The following is a 15,522-nucleotide window of genomic DNA, read 5'->3' on the forward strand; positions in this document are numbered from 1 at the left end:
CAGGTAGAGCCAGGTCTTACAGCTTGGTCCAGTAACATGACCTTAGTTTTTTCATCTGTAAAGTGGGGATTATAGTGGTGCCTCGAGGGCAATGTTGTTATGATGATTATAAATAATGTAGATAAAGCTTCCAGCATGGTGTCCCCCAGATGACAGGTACCATCTGTGCTGGGTGTCACCACATGTGGTCTTGGGGTTCAGTTCTGTAACTGACTGTCACCCTGTAGTAAGAGAGGTGAGAAGAACTTTACAAGCTTAGTCTAGTTGAAAAGACACTCTTGGGTTCTCTTGAACCTGCATGTTTTACTTTTATTATGGGAGAGCTACTTGAAACTTGTTCCCTGTGCTTCCTCAGGTAGAGGAAAAGGGAAGGAGGAAATGAGATGTGTGTGTTGACGTTTGAATTGTGCATGTGCATTTGACTTATGCATAATTCTGGGACCTGCCAGTGCAGCTGTTTTTTGAGCAATTTTTCTTTGTGTGTTGCCTTAAATAAATGCTAATGTCAATTTGTGTGCATTGATTTTTCTTTCCTTTCATGCAATTAAAAGTAAAGGAGGCAGTGCCCTGTGGCCACAGATCATGGAATCCAGGCCATGGGCACACTACCTAGATCTTGTGAGGTCATAGGCAAGTTACTTGAATTTTCTTAGCGTTATTAGTTTCTTTATAGTGAAAAAGGGATAGTGCTGGCACTCTGGGATCACTAAGGGTGAAGTCCATCCAGTCAGCATGTGTGAGTTGAAAAGAGCATGCTGACTTAAAAGGTGTCCATAAATTGCAGCCGTTGCTGTTACAGGAGTTGTAATGGGACATGGGGAGACCTTGTCTTGTTTCAAAGCATTTTTTGTGGCTTATTGTATAAAGATGGCATTCATGACTTTCTTAAGACTGAAAAAGCATGGCATCAGGGGGAATCTGAGGCTCAGAAGCTTGCTTATAAATGGAGTAAGGAATTGCAGTATGCACAGCAGTCATGCAGGTGGGCCCGTGATGAAGAATACAGTGTAGGTGGCAGAGCATGGTTCTTCTGACAGGAGCGCCCTGGCTCTCCAAGCTGCCACCAGGCACCTTGGTGCAGTGTGCATGGCACTAGGTGCTGGGCTTCAGAGGCGGAGATTTGGATTCCACACCTAAATGCTTTGTATCTAGTGTCCAAGGGACCTTGTTATTCATGAGGCATGCCTGGCTGTCAGCATTGAAGGAAAAAAAAAAAAAAAGCCTGTAGCTTCTAAATCTTCCTCTGATGCTGATGTAGTATATTTAATTTTTTTTCTGTTTCTCATTTAAAAAAAGGTATTTCTTGTGCTTCCTGGTTACATTCCTATGAGTACTGGGGGGAATATTGAGACTAGTTTTAATCATTAAATACTATACTTGATGTATAAGTTCCCACAATATGAGTTTCCATCAGATATGTGTTCTGTTGAAGGGATTTTCAACACTTCCATGGACTAGAGCATATGAATAGATCTAAATGTTATTCACTAGGTGTCATTAATTTCTTAAATGTGCTTCTCGCTCTTTCAGAGTTACTGGAGAATGTAACCCTGATACATAAACCAGTGTCATTGCAACCCCGTGGGCTGATCAATAAAGGAAACTGGTGCTACATTAATGCTGTATCCTTCTTGGACACTGTCCCCGGGGTGGACTTCCTGCAGTGGTCTCTTCTTAAAGTGCATTTACTTAATGCAGCTTCCATGAAAACCAAATTTTGAATCTGAAAACTTGGTTCATTGCTAGTCTGCCTACCTTGCTTTCAGGGTTATTCCTGACTCTAGCTTCTCCACTGCTGCCAAAAAGAGAATTTGTTGACTTGTGAATGACAGAGTCAGGCAAGTGTTAATCTCATGTAATGGCCCCAAATAGTAGGCAGAGTGACTACTTAGTACAGCAAATTTTGTTCTAACTGACCTGATGGTCTTGGTTGAATCAGGTTTCTGAATGTGAACCTGACTGCATGGTAGGTCACTCTGTAAGATCACAAGACAGTTTTCCTCAGTATTATTTGGTCTGTGCCTTTTTGTGTTGACCTATCTAAGTAGCTCAATATCCTCGGTTTATTTTTATATGCTCTCGTGTTTAATGTGCTTTTAGGAAATTTGCCGGTTCATTTCCTTTACGTTTCCTTACTGCCAATGTTTAGACCCTGCAGGCGTTGGTCGCTTGCCCTCCGATGTATCACCTGATGAAGTTCCTTCCTCTGTACTCAAAAGTGCAAAGGCCTTGTACGTCAACGCCTATGATAGACAGCTTGTAAGTAAGGTGTTGGAAAATACAGTTAAGGGGTGGGGTGTTCCCCCCTTCCATTGTTAGAATTTGAATAGTCGAGCAGAGTTCTTGATTTCCTACAAATGAGTCCTGTAATTCTGGTTTTTTTAATCTGCTTATGAATGGAACATTATGTTTTCTTAAGATTTAGTAGAAAACATTTTTGTTTTACCAGTTTAAAATATCACTTAAAATTTATAAAACATGTATATAGAAAAGATGAAGAAGAGATTTGTTATCATCATTAACATTGATTACCTAAGGCCTGCTATATTTATCCTAATTAACGTTGTACTAATATTTATCCTAATACTCCTTAGCCATCAAGGCTCTTTAGTATGTCTTTTTATATATATATATATATATATATATATATATAGTTGTTAATGGATATTTTATTTTATTTATTTACTTTATGTGGTGCTGAGAATCGAACCCAGTGCCTCACACATGCTAGGCAAGTGCTCTACCACTGAGCCTCAACCTCGGACCATAAGTATGTCTTTTGCAAAAAAATGTATCGCTTCACTTTCTCCTTTCTCCATATTTAGTGTTCGGCTGATGAATGAATTCACTAACATGCCAGTACCTCCAAAGCCCCGGCAAGGTGAGTAGAGGCCAGGACTTCTGAGATGCTGCCTGTTGGGGGCGTTTGGTAAATTCAGTCTTGCTGAGAAGAAGATGTCTTTGTAAATGCAGGTGGCCACACCTGTGCTGTTCTTAACCTCTGGCCAGTGGGGAGGTGGGGAGTTATGATGGTTTGGATTTGTGATGTCCTTTTGGTTTTGAAACTTGGTGTCCTGTTTCCATTGCAGCTCTTGGGGATAAAGTCGTGAGGGACATTCGCCCTGGAGCTGCCTTTGAGCCCACGTACATTTATAGACTCCTGACGGTGATCAAGTCGAGCCTGTCTGAAAAGGTCTGGGGCCTGTAGATCTGATGCCCAGTGCTGCCTTTGCTGCCCTTGCTGCCCTTGTCTCAGCTGCCCTTGCACCCCAGTGCTGTCATGTGGTGGTATCAGGGCTAGGTCTGCATTGTGGTGGAGTCAGCTGTGTGTTACATTGAGAGAGTGACCACCACCCATGTCAGGAGGCCTTCACTGTGTACCGAGTGCTGTTCCCAGTACTGACTGCATTGGCTTTCTGTGAGTTAAGCAGTGTTATCATCTCCTTGTTAGCAGCTGACAGAGCTAAAGCCACTGTCCATGGTCAAACAGCTGTGCATGGCTGAGCTGGGCTCTCAAGACAGCTGGCTTAGCCACTGCACTGACTGCCTTCTGGGTAGAGTAGAGTGTATTGGGCCTGGATGGTGGCAGTGTGCAGGAGAGCGTCTGTCTTCAACATACTCAGGCTTCAGCAGCTGTCGAGGTCCCTGACTCTTTTACCTTTAAAAAAAAAAAAAAAAAAAGGATTTTTTTGTTTGGTTTTGCAGTGCTAGGAATTTAACCAAGGGCCTCATTTATGCCGGGTGCTCCACCACTGAGCTATAAACCTAAAATTTTTTTATCGTGTGTCTTACAAAGAGGCCTTATCAATGGCGCTGACAGCTATTGAGAGTGAATCAGGGGTACCCTTAGCACAGTTAACTGGAACACTTCTTCCCTGACCAAGTTTGTGGTGGTGAATCAGTATGTGTGTGGTTGAGATGATGCTTGGGAAAACTTGTGCACAGATGAGAAATTGCTGTCCAAACTGAATCAAGTCCAATTAAAGCTGCATTGCTTTGGAGAAGGGTGAGTGTCCAGGGCAGGGTAGTGGAAACCACCGGAGGCAGCACAGAATTTTAAGCTTTTAAAATACCCCCAGTACAGGACTGGGGTTGTGGCTCAGAGGTAGAGCACTCGCCTGGCATGCTTGAGGCACTGGGTTCTATCCTCAGCACTACATAAAAAATAAAATAAAGATATTTTTTTAAAAAACACCCGCAATACAGCTTTTGGTATTGGCTTGCATTTCTGTTTCCCCGTGATGAAAATGTACATCATGTTTGTTGGGGATGCAGAAATGCAATAAAGCATACCCACTGCCCTAAAAGAGCTCACCGTCCAGGGTGGGAGTCAGATTCCTAACAAACTAAACAGGTAAATACAGAGAGGAGATGGCATACAGCTGCTGTGGAAGCAGGGGAGGGGTAGCTTAGGTGGAGGCAGAGGTAGAGGGGGTTTCCTGAGCTGAATCCCTTTAGGATTGTGCTTAGAAGTAATGGTAATGAACAAAAACATCATTTTGAAGTTTCATTAATACTGAATATGTCAAGGTCCCCAAGGCCACCCTTGCTCAGGTTTGCTGACTTGCCGGCAGGACTCAGTCTCAGAAGCTGGTATGCTTGTGTTTATGCTTTATTTGCCATCGAAGGCTTCTGAGCAAGGTCAGGAAAGGAAAAGGACACGGTCTGGAGGGATTCCCCAGCTTCTTGCCCAGAACCTTTACACAGCATGTTTTTAATTCCTCTGCCATCAAACTGTAATGACACACGGGACTGTAGTCTCCCAGGGACGCATGCTGGGGTCAGAAGGAAAACAGCTGCTCAGCATAAACCATGTTACTTGCACAGAAGCTAGGCCCTTTCCTTCTCGGGACTTGGGATAGTGGGAATCTTTCTGAAACTGAAGTTCCCAGACATCATCCAGGGGCCAGCCTGGCAAACAGGCCTCTCCAGGGAGCACAGCCAGCCGTTTGTGCTACTGACCCGTGGGCGGTGCCCATTTTGCCCTTTGTTGAACACAGCAGAGTGTGCTGGCACAGCAGTGCTGCCTGGGTCTTGTGGTCTGTTTGGAGAGAGTGAGCAAACCCAAGTACAGTCTTCCCAGAGACTTGATGCAGAAGAGCTTGCAGACCCATGGGCTAGGCAGTGGGAACCAATCCTGATAAATCACAGAACACACAAAGCCGGCATTGGATTGTAAAACTAAGGTGTGACCACATTGTATGCCTCACCCATAAGTGTCTTGCTGATGTGTGTATCTGCATACAATAGCCAACTCTCTCTCTGAGTCAGTACCAGTTTTTGCGTATGATTGGAGTCCTTTCTCAGAGTTAGTTGCTCATCAGAAAGAAACAGATGCGTAGGCTGTCTGGAGTAAGTGATAGACACCTTATATATATATGGCCCTAGTAATACGATGTGCTCAGCCAGTGATATGGCCCTAGACACCTTATTTTTGGTCTTACATTTCATTTAAGCAAAAATGCAACTTTAAAATAACCTCTTTTTACTATAAGATGATAAGATGATCTACTGTAAAAAAAATAGAGAAAAACATAAATAAGAATATAAAAATTCCTGTTAGTTCTAGAGATAAGTATTTAATCTGTTTTCCTTCCATCCTGCCCCATGGGATCTCAGCTACCCAAAGAAAAACTCATGTCAATTTTTGAAACTCCTTTTATATTTAATCTTGAAGTTGTCAGCAGAGGCATAGTTTGAATATGCAGGTCTTTGGACACTGTAGGCCTGAACAGCAGCCACCTGAGGGTGATGTGCTCCTGCTTCCCTTCCAGGGTCGACAGGAAGATGCCGAGGAATACTTGGGCTTCATTCTGAATGGACTCCATGAGGAAATGCTGAGCCTCAAGAAGCTTCTCTCACCAAATGATGAAAGTAGGTCATGGTCTTTCTCCTACTAAATGTGTGAGGATATTTTCCTAAGAATGTTTTAAAATGTTTTTTAGTTGTTAATAGACCTTTATTTAGTTCATTTATTTATATGCTGTGCTGACAGTCGAACCCAGTGTCTCATGAGGCAAGTGCCTCACTACTGAGTCACAAGCCCAACCCTGATTTGTTTTTTTTTTTTTTTTTTTTTTTAACTGTGCTGGGAATTGAACCAGGGCCCCATGCATGCTGGCAAACACTCTACCTCTGAGCTACCTGCCCAGCCCCAGGATGCATTTTTAAACAAATTATGCATACTCCAGGGTTAAGCTGCCTCGTCCCTCCTAACAGCCATGGACCTGCCAAAAATCACTTTTTTTTCTTATTAAGATAGCTAGTTAAGCTTGGTGTGGTGGTACACGCCTGTAATCCCAGCGACTCAGGAGGCTGAGGCAGGAGGATCACGAGTTCAAAGCCAGCCTCAGCAATAGCAAGGCACTAAGCAATTCAGTGAGACCCTGTCTCTAAATAAAATACAAAATAGGGCTGGAGATGTGGCTCAGTGGTCAAGTGCCCCTTAGTTCAATCCCTGGTACCCATTCCCCCAAAAGATAACTAGTTATTTTATGTTGTCTTTTATATACCATTGATAATTATATTTAGATAAATTAAAATTTAGCTCAAACCTCTGCTATTGTTCTATACTTTTTTGTTGTTTTTAAGATTTTTTTTTAAGATAGACATAATATCTTTTTGTTTTTATGCGGTGCTGAGGATCAACCCAGTGCCCACATGTGCAAGGCAAGCACTCTGTTGCTGAGCTATAACCCCAGCCCCCGTCCTAGACTTTTTTTTTTTAAATGTATTTTTAGTTTTAGATGGACACAATACCTCAATTTTGTTTATTTAGGTTTTTTAATGTGGTGCTGGGGATTAAACCTAGTGCCTCACACGTGCTAGGCAAGGGCTTTACCACTGAGGCACAATCCCAGCCCCTGTCCTATACTTTTAATTAGGAAAATGATCAAGCATGCAGAAAATCAGAAAGAGTACCTTGATAAGTAGCTGCACGACTGCTGGAGTCTGCAGTCATTAATATATCATTGTTTACCTTTCTCGGCATGAGCATGCGTGTGCTTGCACACACTGTTTACGTTTTTCCTGAATGATTTAAAGTCAAGGGGCAAATAATAGTTTAATTTGCTCCTCAGTGCTAAAGCACTCAATCCCAGGATAAGAGTCTTTCCTACATATCCACAGCCCCTACTCTCATGAAAAAACCAACGGCGATTACAAATTCTATCTGCTTTCCAGCATGCCTGCAGATTTCTCCAGTTGTCCCAAGAACCTCTTTCACAGTAGTTAATGCAGTCCACAACATGGTAAATCCATGAAGCTGCACGTGTTGCGTTTGGCTGTTGTGACTCTTGAGGTAGATACACCCTGATTTTATTTTTAAAACTACAATTGGCAGGTCTGTTCAGGTGCTTCACATAGAACCTTTCTTTATTTCTGGTGCTATAACCCGTAGCCTAAGCAAACCCTCTCCTTTCCAGAACTCACAGTCTCCAATGGGCCCAGAAGCCACTTGGCAGATGAGGAGGAGCAGGAGGAGCGAGGTGGAGGAAGCGAGGATGAATGGGAGCAAGTGGGCCCCAGGAACAAGTCTTCTGTCACCCGCCAGGCGGATTTTGTTCAGACTCCAATCACTGGCATTTTTGGTGGACACATCAGGTTTATGATTTTCTGGAAAAATTTAGTGTTTGTCTATTTCAGGGTTTCATCGTTTTTGCTATCAGGGAGGTGTGAGAACTGTCCTGGCGCGTTTTGCAATCCGTGGTTTGCTTTTATACTTCCTGCCTGCTCTTTGCTTGTCCTTCTGAGTGCCTCCCTGTCAGCCTCCAGTGCTGTCCTCCTGCTTACTGGGCCCTTCTGTAGGGCACTGTCCCCAGAGGGCTGGCCTGTCTGTCAATCAGGTGTAGCTGCTCACTACCACATAGTAAGAGAAGAGCAAACTGACTGAGCTATTTGTTTCATTAAGAGAAATTCATGTACCTTATTGGAGGTGCTTTACCTACTTATTTATTTATTATTTGATGTAAAAATATATTTGTTATAAAATATGGATAGTAAAATGATTACCATAGACATGTAAGTTAACATATCCCTTGTCTCACATAGTTCATCCTTTGTTGTCGTGGCAAGAACAACTGCAGTCCACTCATGTAGCAAAGCTCCTGGACACAGTCACCCCATTCACTGCAGCCCTTAAAGACCTGTCAGGTCTTTGTCTTGCTCACCCTGCAGATCTACTGGTTTGTACTTCCTGGCTGCATCTCCCATCTCCTTTTCTGCCCCTGCCCCTGGTAATCTCTGTCTCTGTGTATTTGACCTTTTTAAAAAAATAGATTCCAGAGATAGTATGAGCATACAGTATTTTCCTTTCTGTGTTCAGCTTATTTTACTTGGCATAATGTTCTCCAGGTCCATCCATGTTTTGGCAGGTAGCAGGAGCTCCCCACCCCCCTCCCCTCTTTTTAAAAAATATTTTTAGTTGTGGATGAACACAACACTTTATTTATTTATATGGTGCTGGGGATGGAACCTAGTGCCTCACATGTGCCAGGCAAGAGCTCTACCACTGAGCTCCAGTCCCAGACAGGATCCCCTTTCTTAAGGCCGAGTAATATTCTGTTGTGTGTGCACACCACGGTTTTTTAACCATTCATCCTTGGACGGACATGTAGGTTGATTCTTTATCTTGGCGCTGGTTGTGAATGGGTTGGAGGAGTTTAGACATCAGACCATGTGAGCTAGGAAGTGAAGGAGTGGAGGGAGATACTGTCACACAGAGGAGGATCCATGACCCTAGCTCAGTGCCATTTCCCTTAACCAGCTTGCTGTTCATTCTTGACGTCCTTCTGAAAGGTTTTCGTTTACTTGCATTAGAGCCTTTCACCGCCACATTGTGTGGGCCTGACATGTTCTGTGTCCAGGCAGATTCCCTCATCAGCAGTGCTCTAAGGGCCTGTTGTCAGTAAGGGTCTTCTGGAAGGCCTTGCAGGGTATACTTAGTGAGACTTTGGCTGTGTTGTCCCCATGATGAGTATCAGAAAAAGCAGCAGCTTTTCAAGGTGTCAGGAGTTGGTCTAGTCATTTACTCTGGGTTTAGCAGCTTTCAACAGGTTAATAAAGAACCTCAAAACATCTGCAGCGATGCCCTCAGAAGCTGGTCTCTGTCCTGTCTGGAACTGGGCTTTGAGCCAGTCACGTGGCCATGTCCAGCACTGAAGCGAAGCTGCAGGCCCTTCTCTTTGGGTGTTCTGGAGTCTGTGGAGCTGTGTGGTCATGTGTGTTCTGGGGAACGCTGCACACTGACTGTTGCTGCCACGATTCATCTTGGCAGACACGTCCTGGGATGTCCTGTGTTGACAGGTTGAGGGGACAGAGATCCAGCATGGCAATCTTCAGGGAGGGTGACTGCCTTCTGTTCCACCAGCCAGCAGCATGGTGTTAGCACTTTGGGGATGCTCTCTCAAGGACACAGACAAGGGGACAGCTCAAGGGGGGGCAACAAGAGCCCCCATCCCTCCGCTTTTTGGTGCAGAGGTGGAGTATCAAAATTGCAAGGCCATAGAAGGCCACCATACCCAGAGATCCCAAATGTGTCTAAGGATAATAACTGGACATGCCAGAACCCACCGTGATGCAGCTGCTGGCGTGGCTGAATGGTGGCCTGGCTGCCAGCCCCAGCTTAGGTGCGTGCGGTCTTTGTTTCTTTTTAGAAAAATGATAAAGCAAAGATAAAGAATCCTATAATTTAGGAAGTCTTAAGCCACCATTCAGCATGATTCTCTCTTCAGACCAGTTGAGAGAGAGATTCTCCTCTAAAATTCAGCCTTGTTCCCGGTGCTTTCAGCTTCCCCAGGAAGATCAGCCCTTTTCCAAGCCCCACCCCCACCCTTTTTTGGTGGTGGGGGGGGGACACAAAATACAGGCTCTTTGTGTCAAGAAGGCAGCCACCTCTTGACTGCTTTACCAGCTCTCCTCACTGGTGTCTCCACTGTTCTTTTCTTGAGCCCAGAGAGCTGCTGTCCCTCAGCTCTGGAAGAGTGTGGCAGTGTGTGATAAACCCTGGATGGAGCAGCCTTCAGCTTGCTCTCCGTGGGTCTTCCTGGGCAGTCTAGGGAGACTGCCAACTCAGTTCATCCCTTCATGAACCAGTCACTCTGACTGCAGAAGAGACTCCCTTATGGTGACTCCTGGGCTGTTTCATTGCTGAGCCTAAATGGGAGATGGGCTGAATGTCCGATTTCTTCTCAGAAAAACTTAGAAAAACCAGATGGAATTGGAGCCTTTCTTGGAAGGGAGGAAGTCTGTCTTCTTGGAATGCAACTTGGTTTTATCTTCCACACCCTGCTCCCCTTCTGTGTGTCATCTTTCAGGGGAAATATGCTATTAAAATATTGCTCACCTTGGAATTTCCTCTATTAGAGCAGCTCTGAGAAAATGAAAAGTGTCTGCAGTTTGAGGCCAGGCAAGATGGTTGGTCACGCTTACTGAGCGGCACTTGGAGTAGCAGTGTGGCATGGAGGTGGAGAGTTGGAAGAGGAGATGGGTGTCCTTCCTGAGTGCTGGAGCAAGGCTAGGCTTGGGTACTGACACCTAGCATGGGGTGTTGAGTCATTTATAAATTCAGTGTACCTTTAGCTTTTCTGTGCTCTCTAATCTCCTAAAAGTGATAACTGAGTAATCTGATTTTCAGTGCTTATTCTCCTTTCCTGGTGGTCAATCTTAAGGGAAAGTGGCAAGGAGTGGGCTCTTACTTTTTTTTTTTTTTTTTGCTTTCAATTATTAGGTCTGTGGTCTACCAGCAGAGTTCAAAAGAATCTGCCACTCTGCAGCCATTCTTCACATTGCAGTTGGATATCCAGTCTGACAAGATACGCACAGTTCAGGATGCACTGGAAAGCTTGGTGGCCAGAGAGTCTGTCCAAGGTTATACTACAAAAACCAAACAAGAGGTATGTTCGTAGTTGAAGAAGAATGCAGAATTAGGAATGAGGGGAAGTGAATTTGAATTCTGCCTCTCAGATCAGTTGCTTAAATTTTTTGTATTGAAAATTTGCACTTTTTAAGAATGGAGCGGTTGTGGTGGCACATGCCTGTTGCAGGTTCAAAGCCAGCCACAGCAACCTAGGGAGACACTGTCTCACAATAAAAAGGGTTAGGGGCCCGGGGTTGTGGCTCCGCGGTGGAGCGCTTGTCTTGCACGTGTGGGGCCCTCGGTTCAATCCTCATACCACATAAAAATAAATGAAGGTATTCTGTCCAACTGCAACTAAAAAATAAATACTTTTAAAAAGGCAGCAGGGTGGGGGAGGGCTAGGGACATAGCTCAGTGGTTAAGTGCTCCTGGTTTTAATCTGCGGTATCAAAAGTAAATAAAAATGCCTGTAACCCCAGCAGCTTGCTAGCCTAAAGCAGGAGGATCGTGAGTTCAAGGCCAGCCAGTCTCAGCACCTTAGCTAAGCCCTAGGCAACTCAGCAAGACCCGGTCTCTAGATAATATTTTTATATTATTAAAAAAAATACATTATAAAAAAGGGCTGGGGATGTGGCCCCTGGATTCAATCCCTGGTACAAAAAAAAGAAGAAGAAGAAGAAGGATGGAGTGGTGAAACGGATGATCCTAGCCACCTCTTGGCTCTAAATTGTGTGGCACAAGCTGATAATCTCCTTTGGGTCTTAGGTCTAGCGCTGTGTTGCATGTCTGGCCGTCTGAGCAGGTGTCACAGGGTCAGTGCTGCCTCCCGCAGGGCTGCCTTATGTTCATGGTGCACAGCACAGTTTTTACCTTTTTCATCTTGGTGAGTTAGGAGTAGCCGCTTACTGCTCAGTGCTTTCTGTCAGCTGTCGAGCAAGGCAGAGCTTCCTGGTTCTTCTCTCTCTTTCCCTGTTTTCTGCTCCACAGTAGAGAAGGCCTTCCCCGTTTCTTAAAGAGTGTGGCAGTGAGTTCATAGTCGTGTGTCGAGGTGAACGCTGGCTTCGTTGAAGGGTTGGAGTAAGGCACCGGATGTTCCTGTGAAACTGTGTGTTGGTAGGCAGTGTGTGGTAGCTGTAAGGTCGACCCCTGTCTCCTCATTGTCCTTTTCCTGCACCTGTGTGCTGAGTAAAAAAGAGCAAAGGAGACCTTGGAGACCTTTACTCCTCCTTTGGATTGGCTAAACCACATTGTCAAGGGATCTGCAGAAGTTAGGCCCCATTCTCAGGTTTTCTGATTTGCTTCTGATCTGCAATTTCGTTTTAAAAATAAAAGAGCTAGGCACCAGACAGATACCTGGGTAAGCTGAGAGTCTGGTGGAGGAGCCCATGGAAGAGAGAGCGGGCTGGGTATTTGTGTCTGGCTGTGGGTGGCTTCATCAGCTTGGCCCAGTCCATGGCAGCTGTGACTCCAGAGGTGGACCATGTATCTGGCTGCTCTTGCCACTTTCCTCAGTCTCTTCTGTGAGCCAGTGATGGCTGTGTTGGGCCACTGGTCCTTCTGGGAGTTCTTGAGCCTCTGCCTGGGTAGCCCAGGAAAGATCTTTGCGTAATGTGCCTTCTGTACTCTTATTGTGCTGCAGTTGAACACTGATCAGGACCAGGGCTGTGCAGGCTTGGGGACAAGCAGTGGTCAGCCTGTTGCTTGTGGGGAGGGGGCGGGGGTACTTTGGGAGAGCAGTCATTGGGAGGAGCCTCAGGATGAAGAGGAGTGCTGCACCCTGTTGTGGCTCTGTGGTGTTGCCCACACAGTCAGGAGCTTCCAGAAGAGCAGGCGTGTGAGCAGGGGAGGCTTTTTGGATGACTTGTATGGAAATATGTATACAAAGCAAAGAATGCATTTTTTTGAATGTGACTGTTTTAAAATTTCCTTTTAAAAATACCAGATTTAGGGCTGGGGCTGGGGCTCAGTGATAGAGTGCTTGTCTAGCATGTGAGGCACTAGGTTTGATCCTCAGCACCACATATACATAAATAAAATAAAGGTCCATTGACAACTAACAAATGTTTATATATATATCAGATTTGGTGTTGAGGGTGTAGCTCTGTGCTGGAGCCCCTGCCTAGCGTGCAGCCGGCATACCGAGGACCTGGGCTTGAACCCAGCACAAACACACATCCTGCAGATAAAAGCCCAATTTTAATTTTATTGGATTTTAGGTGAAAGGTGGTTTTTTCCTTCCTCTGTTAGAGTATAGGAAGTATAGATCCATTGAAAAACAATAGCTATATAGAAAATGCCTGGCTATGTGGTTAATTGGAAATTGTGCCTTAGTTTGTCTGGAAACCCAAAATGCATATTAAGAATTTCAGGTGTTCAGTGAGTCACTGAGAGCTTCCAAATGACACTAAGCACTGAAGGGCACCCTAAGAGGTCATCTGGGCCTTCCATCCACAGGTGGGGACCTGGAACCTCACAGAACTGATCTCCAGGGTGAACTGTCAGCAGTGCCCCACCTTTGTTGGCTCATAGGTAATTGCTGGGCCCAGAGATGCTCACTGTCAGGCACAGTGCGATGTGGGGAAGTGTGAGGTAGTTTCTCCACCTGGAATCTTACCAGGGGGAACATACGCAGGAGGAGCCTGGGAGGTCACTCAGTCCAACCAGCGATGGCTCTTGAGCTTGCTTTCAGAGGACACCTCCACATCTGACATGTGTACAGTCCTCTGACAGGTTTGTTTTTCTTACTATGTTGTTACCTCTTGGATGCTTTTTTTTTTTTTTTTTAAATTTGTCAGAGTATTCTCGAAGAAAATAATAGGAAATATTAAAGAGTTTGTAAGTACAGTGAATGGTAAAGTGAAAACACAACTGGTTAAAGAAAATTTAGCTTTATGCTGGGCTCTGTGGCTCATTGCTTATGATCCCAGCAGTTTGGGAGGTCAAGGCAGGAGGACTGCAAGCCCAAAGTGGCCACCTCATGAGACCTTGTCCCAGAATTAAAACAGGCTGGGGGTTTAGCTTTGTGGTAAAGCATCCTTGGGTTCGATCCCCAGCACCAAAAACCCAAAATAAAAATCTAGCTTATTTAAAAGGAGCATTTTTTGGATCTATAAAAATATGTCAGGGGCATATTAATTGATAAAACCAAAATATTATGAAATTGATGGTTAGGATAAATGGCTTTAGGGTTTTTGAAAACATTGAACTGAAAGAACTGACATCAGTGTTGTTGAGACCACATGCATTGAGTGGACTGGGAAGGAGCCGGAAGAGAAGATAAACGCTTCCAGGGCATACCCTCAGGGACCTGCTGCGGCCTGTATCTAGGCCCTGCCTCCTAGTGTCCACCCCCTCCCAGAAATATCATCAAGAGTGTTAGTCCACGGACAGGTCAGAGCCTCATGATCCAGGCACTTCCCAGAAGCCCATGTGTGGACACTGCTGCACTGGGGACCAAGCCCCTGACCTGTGAGCCTTTAGGGGACATTCCAAATCCAGATCATGACACTGAGAATTATGAAAAACCAGGTCAACACATCTGAATCCAGGCTGCCTGCCACAGTGCAGAACTTCCCTTGGCAGTCGCAGATGGGCTGCAGGGCTGGGGCAGGAAGGGTCGCGGAGCCCTGCTATTGGGTGCTGGTGAAGACATGTGCTGCCCCCAGTCGGACAGGACGGGTGTCCTGGTGTGTTCTGTGTCCCAGGTTGAGATAAGTCGGAGAGTGACTCTGGAAAAGCTCCCTCCTGTCCTTGTCTTGCATCTGAAACGATTTGTTTATGAGAAGACTGGCGGGTGTCAGAAGTTGATCAAAAACATCGACTATCCTGTGGACCTGGAGATCAGCAAAGGTAATGCTGAGGTGCTCCCAGAGCGGCCAGCACCACATTTTGTGATAGGGGGTTATGTCAAGATGAAGGGCACTTTCTTGGCTTTTTAAATTTCAAATTTCTTGACATACACATATGTCATATTACATACGTTTTGCGTGTTGTGTATGGTGCTGGGAATAGAACTCAGGCCCTCCAGACATTCTAGGCAAGTGCTCTGCAACGGAGCTACATCCTCAGCCCCTCTTGATTTTAATATTAAAATTGTCACAAAAATGGCTTTTTAAAAGGGCTGGGGTTATGGCTCAGTGGTAGAAAGCTTGCCTTGCATGTGTGAGGCCTTGGGTTCAATTTTCAGCACCACATAAAGAAAAATAAATAAAGGTATTGTGTCCATCTACAACTAAGATATATATATTTTTTAAAAATGGCTTTTTAAAAATAGAGGCCAAGGACTGGGGATATAACTCATTAGTAGAGCGTTTGCCTAGCATGTGTGAGACCCTGGGTTCAGGCCCCAGTGCCGCTACAGAATAAAAGTAAAAACAGGCAGAAATGAGTAAGCCATATGGTTTACTAGATGAGAAAAACGGAGCCTTTGTCCATCAAAGTAAGTACCCACAGCTGTGTTGAGCAGCGAGGTTGGATGGCAGTGGGACTCCCTCTGGTTGCAGTGATGCGTGTGTTAGCTTTGTGAACTCCTTGACCATGAGTCCCCCAGGTAACAGGGCTCAGCACATTCAGAAAGCCACTTAGAAGAGCCCTGGATTAAAGCCTCGGCAGGACAGCTGAGTGCACCCCTTGAGGGAAAGCTTTTGTCGATGCTTCAGAATTTGTGA

The 15,522-nt window shown here is 45.1% G+C and overlaps 1 protein-coding gene across 6 annotated transcripts in view; it reads left to right on the forward strand.

The window, feature by feature from the left end:
• The window catches only part of Usp10 (ubiquitin specific peptidase 10), a 64,262-nt gene that overhangs the window by 44,018 nt on the left and 4,722 nt on the right, over positions 1 to 15,522 (forward strand). For 4 of the 6 annotated variants that reach the window (XM_071604412.1, XM_071604414.1, XM_071604413.1 and 1 more), the window contains exons 5-12: positions 1,531 to 1,622; positions 2,150 to 2,259; positions 2,826 to 2,881; positions 3,090 to 3,193; positions 5,775 to 5,874; positions 7,425 to 7,602; positions 10,727 to 10,892; positions 14,560 to 14,704. In XM_071604412.1, coding sequence (XP_071460513.1) covers positions 1,531 to 1,622; positions 2,150 to 2,259; positions 2,826 to 2,881; positions 3,090 to 3,193; positions 5,775 to 5,874; positions 7,425 to 7,602; positions 10,727 to 10,892; positions 14,560 to 14,704 — 951 coding nt within the window. The remainder of the gene's footprint in view (positions 1 to 1,530; positions 1,623 to 2,149; positions 2,260 to 2,825; positions 2,882 to 3,089; positions 3,194 to 5,774; positions 5,875 to 7,424; positions 7,603 to 10,726; positions 10,893 to 14,559; positions 14,705 to 15,522) is intronic. The other 2 variants (XM_071604415.1, XM_071604416.1) reach the window with 1 other exon arrangement.

The sequence above is a fragment of the Marmota flaviventris genome, chromosome 18 (genome assembly GCF_047511675.1).
Source record: "Marmota flaviventris isolate mMarFla1 chromosome 18, mMarFla1.hap1, whole genome shotgun sequence".
Classification (NCBI taxonomy): Eukaryota; Metazoa; Chordata; class Mammalia; order Rodentia; family Sciuridae; genus Marmota; species Marmota flaviventris.